The sequence below is a fragment of the Primulina eburnea genome, unplaced genomic scaffold (genome assembly GCF_022965805.1).
Source record: "Primulina eburnea isolate SZY01 unplaced genomic scaffold, ASM2296580v1 ctg929, whole genome shotgun sequence".
Taxonomy (NCBI): domain Eukaryota; kingdom Viridiplantae; phylum Streptophyta; class Magnoliopsida; order Lamiales; family Gesneriaceae; genus Primulina; species Primulina eburnea.
Genome location: NW_027331689.1, coordinates 32,294 through 43,822, shown reverse-complemented (window position 1 = coordinate 43,822; position 11,529 = coordinate 32,294). Strand labels below are relative to the sequence as shown.

General features: G+C 35.3%; 1 protein-coding gene across 4 annotated transcripts; it reads left to right on the top strand.

Annotated features, from left to right (window-relative positions):
* The first annotated feature begins 3,564 nt into the window (after positions 1–3,564).
* On the top strand, positions 3,565–6,047 carry LOC140822570 (uncharacterized). 4 transcript variants are annotated; one of them, XM_073183346.1, is made up of 7 exons: positions 3,565–3,709; positions 3,789–4,001; positions 4,664–4,755; positions 4,846–4,953; positions 5,053–5,316; positions 5,421–5,534; positions 5,628–6,047. In XM_073183346.1, the coding sequence occupies exons 3-7, from the start codon at positions 4,717–4,719 to the stop codon at positions 5,916–5,918; spliced, it is 816 nt and encodes a 271-aa protein (XP_073039447.1). In that variant the 5' UTR covers positions 3,565–3,709; positions 3,789–4,001; positions 4,664–4,716; the 3' UTR covers positions 5,919–6,047. The 4 variants fall into 4 exon arrangements, with proteins under 4 accessions (XP_073039447.1, XP_073039450.1, XP_073039449.1 ...); XM_073183349.1 differs by lacking the exon at positions 5,421–5,534; XM_073183348.1 differs by lacking the exon at positions 3,565–3,709 and having other exon boundaries at positions 3,732–4,001.
* Positions 6,048–11,529: the final 5,482 nt, after the last annotated feature.

Below are 11,529 nucleotides of genomic sequence, written 5' to 3'. Positions count from 1 at the left end.
TTCGGTGACTGAGTGTCTTTGGTTCTTTGTGATTGTTTCTCTCTCGTTCTGTCTCGGGATAAATCTGTGTGTGTGTGAACCGCTGGCCGTGAGAGCTTTGAGCAGTGAGAGCGTGGGGAAACCTTTGTGGTCTTCGCCTTGGTTCACTGCGTATTTGGAGAGGCCGAATCAGTTTGTCTGAGCCTCGTTCAATTGCATATATCATATATACATGCTGCTGTATTTTTGTTGCTAGTTGGTTGCAGGTTGCTACGGAGCAGGAAGGCACGAGATAACGATCGATACTCAACAGTGGTATCAGAGCCACAGGTTGCTGCTCGACTTGCTGCCCGACGTGCTGACCGCGTGCGCTGCCTTCGGTTCGTTGGAATTTGAAACTCTTACTTAGAGTTTCGCTCTGGTATATTGGCTGGAACCTCTTTTTACTGTTTTCGTAGCGTAACCGCTTGCCCGCGGATTTATGTGCTGGGATTTGCTTGGTTACTGTTGTGTTTCCATTTTCGTGGCTAAAATATGTTTCCGCTGTGTTTGTTTGATTTTGTGTGATTTAAATTTTTTTGTGTGAAAATTTGCTATTTTTGAGATTAACTGTTGTGTTTTTTGGAAATGGCTATGACTGGATATAATCTCGAACCTTTTAAACGGAAAAACAGATTTTTCAATATGGCAACAGAAATGAAAGGTATTTTGATACAACAAAAGGTTTTCAAAGCGATCGACCTTTCATATTCCTGCTACCGAAACTGCTGAGAAAAAGGCTGAAAATGATGAGTTTGCTTATTCGTCTATAATTTTGAACTTGTCTGACTCTGTGTTAAGAAAAGTTGGTAAACTTAATTCTGCTAAGGAACTCTGGGAAAAATTAGAAGAACTTTATACTGAACTTCGTTGCCCAGTAAATTGTTTTGCTTGAGAAATTTTTCCGGTTCAAACTTGATTTAAACAAGGACATCGATGAGAACCTTGATGTGTTTACCAAATTAGTGCAAGACATTAAGCAAACCGGAGATGAACATATTGATGATTACACCCCTATTCTCCTTTTAAATGCTATACCTGATTCTTACAATGATGTTAAATCTGCCATTAAGTATGGTAGAGATAACATAAATTTAGAAACTGTTGTGAATGGTTGAAAAGTAAAGAGATAGATTTAAAAACCAATAAGGGTGGTAATAATTCTGGTGAGGTTATGTTTGTTAGAGGAAGGTCTCAAACAGATTTCAAAATCAAAAATCTTCAAACCAATCTTCTTTTAAAAATAAAGGTAAGAGTAAATCAAGATCCAAGTCGAGGCCCAAGAATAGAAAATGCTACAATTGTGGTGAAACTGGTCATTACATTAAAGATTGCTCTAGGCCTAAGCAAAATAAAAACCAAGATTTTAAAATCAGCATGATGATCATGCTAATATGGCTTCTTGTAATGAAAACATGGGTGACATTTTTATGGTGACTGAGATATGTGATGTGTCTATTGTGAATTCTGTGCATTCAAATTCTGTGTGTGAAAATGAATGGTTAGTTGATTCTGCATGCACTTTCCATATGTCCCCATTCAAAAATCTGTTTTCTAGTTATAAAGAAGTGAAGCATGGGTCTGTTTCAATGGCAAATCAAAAATTGTGTCAAGTTGCTGGTCTAGGTGATGTCTCTTTAAAATTTGATTCTGGTTATGTGTTAACTTTGAAAAATGTAAGGCATGTTCCCGATTTATGTCATAATTTGATTTCTTGTGCTGCATTGGAAGATGATGATTTGCAGGGTAGATGGGAAAATGGGGTTATGAAAATCATGAAAGGGTCTTTGGTGATTTTTAAAGCTGCTAAAAAGAAAAACTTGTATGTTTGCTATGCTGAATCTGAATCTTGTGTACAAAATTCTGTGAATGCTGTCTTAAGTGACAAAACTGATTTGTGGCATAAAAGATTAGGTCACATGAGTTCTAAAGGTCTTGAAATTTTGCACAAAGATGGTTATTTTGGTAGTGACAAATTGTCCTGTATGCCATTTTGTGATTCATGTGTTCTTGGTAAACAGTCTAGAGTGAAGTTTTCCAATTCCCCTGTTCCCAAACAATCTGTTACTTCTGAAATACTTGAGTATTTGCATGCTGATGTTTGGGGTCCTGCGAGTGTGCCCACACAAGGTGGAAATCGGTATTTTCTATCTGTCATTGATGATTTTTCAAGAAAAGTTTGGGTGTTTTTAATGAAAAACAAATCTGATGTTTTTGAAAAGTTTAAAAACTGGAAAACTTTGATTGAAAATCAAACAGGTAAGAAAATTAAAATTCTAAGAACTGATAATGGTCTTGAATTTTGTAATCAATTGCTTGATAATTTGTGTGCTGAATCTGGTATTCAAAGGCATAGAACAGTCCCTTATACACCTCAGCAAAATGGTGTCGCTGAGCGTATGAATAGAACATTACTTGAAAGGGTGAGGTGTATGCTTGCAAGTTCTGGTCTTTCAAAAAAGTTCTGGGGTGAAGCTGTTTGTACTGCTGCTTATTTGATAAATAGGTCTCCTTCTGTGCCTTTGAATGGTAAATGTCCAGAATCTGTGTGGTCTGGTACTCAAATTAATTTATCAAACTTGAAAGTTTTTCGTTGTTCTGCTTTTGTGCATCAAAAAATTGACAAACTTGAACCAAGGTCTGTGAAATGTGTTTTTCTTGGCTATCCTGATGGGGTTAAAGGTTATAGATTGTGGCTAAGGGATCAATCTGGTTTTAAAGTGTTAATCAGTAGGGATGTTGTTTTCAATGAGTTTGAATTCCCCTGTTTATCTGCTCATTTACCTATTCCTGAACCTGCCACTGCTCCAAACAAGGTGGAGTATTTACTTGGTCCAAGTCATGATGCTGAAAATGTGCAAGATGTTCCTGTTGTGAATGATTTATCTGAAAATCTTTCTGAAACTGCTTCTGATAGTCAAGTTGATGCTGATGTGCATGAAGAAATTGCTGAAAATGTGCCTGAAACTGATATTAGTGACACTACAAGAAAAAATGATTTTCCGCAGCACGTCATCAACAGCGTGCATTAAAAGCACGCTGCGAATAGTATTTTTAACAGCGTGCACTCATATGTGCGCTGTTAATATTGTTGCACTTGAAAGAAATAACGGCGTGCATTAAAAGCACGCTGCGGATAGTAATATTCGTAGCATGCATTTATGTGTGCTGTTAATAAATTATATAAACGACAGCGTGTAGTTATATATGAGCTGTTAATAACCTATACAATTTTTGCAGCTTATTATTAACAGCGCACAATAAAGGTATGCTGTAAATAATACACTACAACATTAACGGCGCACATTTAAAGCGTGCTGTTTATATTTTTATTCGCGGCGTGCACGTACATGCGTGCTGTTAATAATATTAGAAATCACTCAAACAATATTATTTGCAGCGTGCCCGTGTAGACACGCTGTTAATATTATTAGAACACACTCTATTGCAGCGTGCGATGCGTGCTATTAATAATAGTGAAATAAATTTGCGCCAATTTCCCAAATTACTTACGCATCTCCGCGCCTTCCTCTGTTTTTCTCGTAATGAGTTAGGACAGCCGATTGGAGATAATTCAATTACATACGCTTCTTTTTTAGGTTGCATGATAAAGGAATTTGTGCCATATACATTGGATGGATGGAATGACATAGATGAAGAAGTGAAGGATAGAATGTGGAGTTGTCTTCAGGTAATATCTTCAGTCACTTCATTTTTCGTTTCATTTTTTATTATATGTTGTAGAAATATTTTCGTGTTTCTATGTACAGATGAATTATAAAGTTGAGGATTGGGAAAAAAAATCAATTTTCCAAAAGTTAGCAAAATTGTGGCGTGATAGAAAATCCAAACTTCAAATACTTGTACGAGAAGCTAATACAAGTCGAGTGGCTTCACGAAATCTCAGTCTTTTGAAGCCCGAATTTATGGACCAAAATCAATGGGACTTATTTGTAAAGAGGACACTATCACCTACCTTTCAAGTAAGTACGAATTCACTTTTTTCCTTTTTTAAATCTAGAATTCAGGTTCTGTCTCTTTCTTTGCGTAAAATCACAGCCTCTCCTTTCTAATGGAAAGATTGAGTAATCGATCATGGGTTTCTTGGCTTTACTGTAGGGGTGATTGTAAAGAGTCACAACAATTTTTCATGTGCTTCTGCAACTTTTTGTGTGCCCCTTGCATTGCTTTGGCCATGACCGTCCCGCGGCTTTCAGTCTAAGCTTACATAATTACGGGGTTTATGTGAATTGCTCAAAAAGTTAGCAGCATAGTACAATATAAAAACGTCATTGTCATGTTTTTGACAATCATATATCGACATGTTATAATTTTTTATAGTTGATAAGTAAGATCGATGTCAAATATATAATTTATTTGTTCCAGAAACTGTTTATTCGATAAAAAATCAAACAATTGTTGTATTTATTTGTTCACTCCACCAGTGACACTCGCTGTATTTATTTGTTCTTCTTTTTTCCCTAGCCCAATATCTATATTTAATAACTACATTTGTAATGATTCCACCATTACAGGTTAGCAATTTATCATGATTGTTACTCTTGCTCGGGGTTACATTGCTTCTTTTTGTTGCAATTCACTTGATAATACTTGTAATTAATATCTTGGTTATGTTATATCTCAGGAAAAGAGTGCAAAATTTAGAACAATGAGGGAAAAAAAGACCACATTCACACAATGAGCCGGAGAGGTTATGCTCGTTTGACTCACATTATGGTAAATATAAATTTTTTATATTTTCTAATTTAAGTAATAAGTAATGGTATATATATACATCTTTTGAATTTATATATTTCTATATTTAAGGAGAAGACAACTCAGGGAGATGCAAAAATTACAAGATCACAAGTTTGGATTGAAGGGCACAAGAAAAAAAATGGGGAACCTATTACTGAAGCTGTTGGAGAGAAAATGGTAATAGAATTATATATGTCTTTTTTATTTGCATCAGATCCTAAGAAAAAATGACCAACATAAATTTGTTATTTTCTCAGAAATTATCTTTGTTTGCAGAAACAAATACAAGAATGTCCGCCTGAATCTCAAAACACAACTAACATTGCTGATGATGCAATTAGCCTTGTGTTTGGCAAGGAAACTCGGGGTAGAGTGCGTGGGATGGGCTTTGGAGTTACACCATCAAAAGTTGGAGCTTATGTACAACAAAATGGCACTGTTAAACAACTTCAAAATATGGTGCATAACCTTCAACAAGAAATACAAGAAATGAAGTCCATGTTTTTACAAAGTATGAGACAACAAAATCAACAAGAACAGGTTAGTAATTAAATAACATACCAAATCAGTTTGATATATTGTACACTTAAATGCTTTTGGATTATCATGAAGACATGCTTGGCACAATTTGTTTGTATACTTAGGTTGCTAGTGGTGGCATTGGTAGCAGTATTGGGAATGAAGTTGGTAGCAATAGTGATATCAATATTGGTGCAAAGAAAATTTGTAATGTTAAAAAACATCTTGCTACAGCTCAGGTAACTATCTTAAAATTATGTGTTTCTAAAATACAAGATTTTTACAAAATAGGAATTGTAAAATTAACAAATTTGTATTGTTTTTATTTGCAGTCAAATTTGAAGAAAGTGAGTTGTGGAGATATATGTCCTAACAGTAAATGTAAGTTGCTTGATTGGTCTGTTGATGAATTAGTTGTTGCAGAAGGTCGAATTGCATCTACAGATCCAAACACAAAAGTGCATCATGTTGTTCTTGGTAGATCTTGTTGGAAAGTTTGGATTGATAAGGTTTTGGTAGAGAAGGTGGATCTAATTCGACCAAATGATGAAATGCAGTTTCTCGATGACGCAATAGGAAGCACGGTCGCATGGTTATCTAAATTTGTAGTATTGTGTGATTGATATAGATTCTACATACTTCCATGGATTGAAAATTTAATTATTGGTATGTTCTAGCTATTTTGTGACAGATTTTGTATCTTGAGACTTTCAGTTTTGGTAAATATGATGAAAAAGAATGACTTTTATTAATTTTGTGTGTGGATATTATACTTAAATTTGCACAAAATTTATTATTCGTTTCTGTGAAAAAATCGCGTTTTTCTGTTTTCCAAGCTCCGCGGCGCTAGGCAGACGAAATTGAATTTTTTCAACAGCGTGCAAACATACGCTGTCGATTCTTCTATCAACGACGTGATGTGCGCGCTGTTGATTCTTGCATATATTCGCAGCGTGCGATGCGAGCTGTCGATTTTATATATTCGCAGCGTGCGAGACCCTGCTGTTGATTCTACTATGCACGACGTTTTTTCGCAGCGTGCAATCCGTGCTGTTGATTCCATATAGTCACAGCGTGCGAGACCTGCTGTTGATTCTACTATCCACGACGTTTTTTCGCAGCGTGCAATACGTGCTGTTGATTCCATATATTCGCAGCTCGCATTATACGCTGTCAATACATTATTCGCAGCTCGCATTATACGCTATTAATACCTATGACTTTCAACAGCTTTTAACTATACAGCACGCAATGCGTGCTGTGGAAATCCCATTTGCACGCTGCGGAAAGTCATTTTTGTTGTAGTGTGATTTGAATGATTATCAATTGGCTAGGGATAGATCTAGAAGAAATACTAGGCAGCCACAACGCTTTGATGATTTTCATATGACTTCTCATGCATTTAGTGTGTTTGAGTCGATTGATAACCTTGAACCTAAGTCATATGAAGAGGCTTTAAAATCTGAAAATTCTGTGCAATGGTTAAATGCGATGAATGAAGAAATTAACTCTCTGCATGTTAACAACACTTGGATTCTTGTACCTAGACCTGATAATTGTTCTGTTGTGGACTGTAAGTTGTTATTTAAGGTCAAGAATGAATGTGAATCTGTTAGATTTAAAGCTAGGTTAGTGGCTAAGGGCTTTACTCAAAAGGAAGGGATAGACTATACTGAAATATTTGCTCCTGTTGTGAAATTTGCTACTGTGAGAATCATGCTTGCCCTTGTTGCTTAGTTTGATTGGGAGTTGAAACAATTAGATGTTAAAACTGCTTTTTTACATGGTGAACTTGATGAAAAAATTTGTATGAGGCAACCTGATGGTTTTGTTGATTCTAAGTATCCTGATCATGTTTGTTTGCTAAAGAAATCTTTGTATGGATTAAAGCAATCTCCTAGACAATGGAACAAAAATTTTGATGAATGCATGCTCTCTATGAATTTTACTAGAAGTAATTATGATCATTGCTTGTATTTCAAACAAAATGTTAAAGTTCCTGTTTTCTTGCTTCTCTATGTGGATGATATGCTTTTGATTAGTTTTTGTGTGAAAACCATTGATCATGTTAAAAATTGCTTAAGTGCTAAATTTGATATGAAATTCTTAGGAGATGCTAAACGTATTCTTGGCATGAACATTTATAGAGATAGAAAACGTTCTGTCATTTTGTTGAATCAGGATACTTATGTTAAGAAAGTTTTGAGTAAATTTTCCATGTTAAATGCAAAACCAGTCAATGTGCCTTTAGCTGGTCATTTTGTTTTAAGTAAAGAGCAATCCCCTAAAACTGATTTTGATGTTAAAAACATGAAGAATGTGCCATATTCAAATGCTATAGGTTCTGTCATGTATTTAATGGTTAGCACGAGGCCTGATATTGCATATTCTGTGAGTTGTTTGAGTCGATACATGTCTAATCCTGGTGTTTACCATTGGCAAGCTGTCAAATGGCTTTTGAGATATCTGAATGGTTCTGTGAAGTATGGTTTAAAATTTTCAAAATCTGATGTTGGTGTTAAATTGATTGGATATGTGGATTCTAACTATGCAAATGATAAGGACAATAGAAAATCGACAACTTCTTATGTGTTTACATTGTGTGGTGCTTGCATTAGCTGGAAATCTCAATTACAACACATTGTTGCTCTTTCAACCACCGAATCTGAGTATGTTGCTGTCACTGAAGCTTTAAAAGAAGCTATTTGGTTGAAAGGTCTTATATCTGAAATTGGTTTTCTTGAAGGTGAAGTTGTTGTATTTTCTGACAGTCAGTCTGGTATACAATTGTGTAAGAATCCTGTTTTTCATGATAGAACTAAACATATTGATGTTAGATTCCACTACATTCGTGATGTGGTTGCAAAAGGCATAGTCTATCTTGAAAAAATTCCTTCTTAATTCAATCCTGCTGATATGGGAACTATGTGTTTGTCTGTGGATAAATTCAGATCTTGTTTAAAAATTTTAAATTTTGATACTTCTGATTGATCTGTTCTGTTTCTGTTATTTGACGTAGCTTACTTAGTGTTTGCTACATATTGTTACTTGTACTAACTTTGTGTTTTCTGCAAGTGGGGCAATGATGATGGTTGTAGGTGACTCTCCTGACCACTTGAACCGGTGTTGGGCCAAAAGGTGGAGAAATGTTGGGTTTTGGCCCAATTTCCTCCAGCCCATTAACTTAACCTACTGTTCCTTCCTTATTTATACATGGGCTATAGGGCTTAAATTGAGCGACGCTCCTTCCACTTTCATTCTGCCAGCAGCCGAGTTATTCCTTCTTCCCAAGAGTGAGCAGCCGAGAGTTTTCTTCTCCTCCAAGAGTGAGCAGCCCGATTGAGAAAAGAGAGAACGTTACTTTGCTTGTGTGCGTCTTTCTTCGGTGACTGAGTGTCTTTGGTTCTTTGTGATTGTTTCTCTCTCGTTCTGTCTCGGGATAAATCTGTGTGTGTGTGAACCGCTGGCCGTGAGAGCTTTGAGCAGTGAGAGCGTTGGGAAACCTTTGTGGTCTTTGCCTTGGTTCACTGCGTATTTGGAGAGGCCGAATCAGTTTGTCTGAGCCTCGTTCAATTGCATATATCATATATACATGCTGCTGTATTTTTGTTGCTAGTTGGTTGCAAGTTGCTACGGAGCAGGAAGGCACGAGCTAGACGATCGATACTCAACAAAAAAAAACACAAGCATATACACTTGACATTCAAACAAAATCCATATAATGTAAACTTACTCAAATCTCATTATTCAATTACAAGCAAGACCATAATATTGAACCAAAAAATAAGGGTTAATTACTTACGTCATTCATGTGAAATATCGAGATTGCTAAAACCCGTAATATATCTATTGATCAATTTTGTGCTTTCAAATCTTCATACACTTGAAAATATGTACGAACAAGGGTGCACGTGCTTGAGATTTTGAAAACATGATAATGTTTGTTCTCAAGATTTGAAAACATAGGAAATTGATATATCAATATTTTTCATGGAACTTTTTTAATTAGCAATCTCGAGATTTCATTGAGGTTGTATATTTACAAATATGAAAGTGAATATTAATAGAAGAACAATTCGTTGTTTATGTATTCTTCAACCTTAGGTCGTACAATTAAATTTACATAGTTACATATCTCTACAATAGTATGATATTATCAACTTTGACTCTAAACTCTCGTGAATTCTCGATTGTTCTCTTCCCTATTGCCATAACCCTTATTTTTAAATCGAAGAAAACAGAAAATACACACCATTAGATGAGAAATTGATGCTTGTGAGAGGTAAATACCATTTTTCTATTTTGATATCGTTATTTTTCAATGTTTGTAAGTTTATATTTGTTAGTCTCGGGCACGAAATATACAAAAGCTAGTCTCGGGCACTAACCAACCTCTGCCGCGATATTTTTTCATAGACTACTTTTCTGTCTGTTATCAAATCTTTCTAATTTTTGTGTGTGTTTTGTTATTGGTTGTTACCAGAAAAAGTGTGGATTGGTCCAGAATTATCAATATATTTTTTAGTATTTAAATTTTATTTTGTATTTGTTTTGTTAAATTTGCGTTATGAACTATGAAGAGAAAAATAAAATTTGAATCTGGAAGTTCAAAGAGAAAAAAAAGAAATTATTGGATTAGATTAACCAACTACTTGAAGTCTCGGAGTATGTAAAAATTTCCATCATGGGTTTCTTAATGCTTGGATAGCTTACAGTAACTTTTGCAGGAATAAGTTTATCAAAACTGAAGGTTATAAAAAACTATCTTCGATCAACTATGTCACATGATAGACATAATGATTTGAACATATTGTCAGTTGTAAAAAAGATGGTAGCTAAGCTTAATTACGGTTATTAAATTGACGATTTTGCACGACAAAATACTACAAAAAAACGGAAGGCTTAGCGACGTTTTTACGGAAACCATCGTATATTTAGCGACGGTTTCTTATAACCGTCGCCATATAGCGACGATTTTTTAAAAACCCGTCGCAAAATAAAATAAGCGACGGTTTAATAAATATTGTCGCTTTTTTAGCCACGGTTTAAAACAAACCGTCGTTTTTTTAGCCACGGTTTACTATAAACCGTCGCTCTTTTAGCCACGATTTAATAAACCGTCGTAATATATTGCGACAGTTTTCATAAACAGTCGTCATATATTGCGACGGTAAACCGTCGCTACTAAAATTAGGCGACGGTATAAACAAAACCGTCGTTTCTTAAGCCACGGTTTAAAAACAACCGTCGCTTTTTTAGCCACGGTTTATTAAACCGTCGTAATATATTGCGACGCGTTTTAATAAACCGTTGCTACTTAAAACAAGCGACAGTTTACTAAAACCCGTCGCTTTATTTAGCAACAGTTTACCGTCAACCCGTCGCAATATACGGCGACACAAACCGTCTTAATATATATAGCGACGGTTTAGTATAAACCGTCGCCGATCCTGATCGGCGACGTGTTTTGGTAAACCGTCGCCGATATAGCGACGGTTATGACAAAACCGTCGCTATAAAAAGCAACTGTTGTACAAAAACCGTCGCTATTTATAGCGACGAGTTTGTAAAAATTGTCGCTAAATAGCGACGGTGGTCTTTAAATAAACCGTCGCTATTAAGCGACGTGTGTTAAAAAACCGTCGTTTTGAGAAAGCGACGCTCACTTCTGTGTCGGACTTTCAAACCGTCGTTAAAACCGTCGCTTTACCCTTTTAGCGACGGTTTTAGCAAAGCGACGGTTTTAGCGACGGTTTGACAACAAAAAGCGCGGAAAATATTAACATTTTGTCATTATATTTAGTTTATATATTTCATATAATTTTAAAAATTTAAATAGCATATGGATATTGATGATAATTACGTGCATTTAAATATCAGATCGTATATAATATTTTATGTCTAATAACAAAATTGTATAGAACTTTATCCTAAAAATTAGCCTAGAGTCTCCAATTTTCTAGAAAAAGCTCAGCATGAGATCTTTAGCATAAATAACCAATAAACAACAAAAATTTGAGTATTTGATTAATGATTATCTTTAAACCAATTGGACCACAAAGTTAGGCATTTGATTAAAGATTATCTTAAACCAAAATTGGTTTAAGCATAGCCATAGCCATACCAGGAAAAGCTGAATCTATTCCACTAGGATAGGGCGTGGGTTTAGGCCGAAACGGAAATTTGATTTTTTGATCCGTTAACTTATCTAATTTTAGGTTTTAATCAATTAAG

What these genes read in the sequence shown, in the direction of transcription:
- LOC140822570 (XM_073183346.1), top strand. Translation starts at nt 4,717, where the DNA reads ATGAGCCGGAGAGGTTATGCTCGTTTGACTCACATTATG. An exon ending in CTCGTTTGACTCACATTATG is followed by an intron (nt 4,756 to 4,845) that starts GTAAATATAAAT and finishes TCTATATTTAAG; the next exon opens with GAGAAGACAACTCAGGGAGA. An exon ending in AACAAAATCAACAAGAACAG is followed by an intron (nt 5,317 to 5,420) that starts GTTAGTAATTAA and finishes TTGTATACTTAG; the next exon opens with GTTGCTAGTGGTGGCATTGG.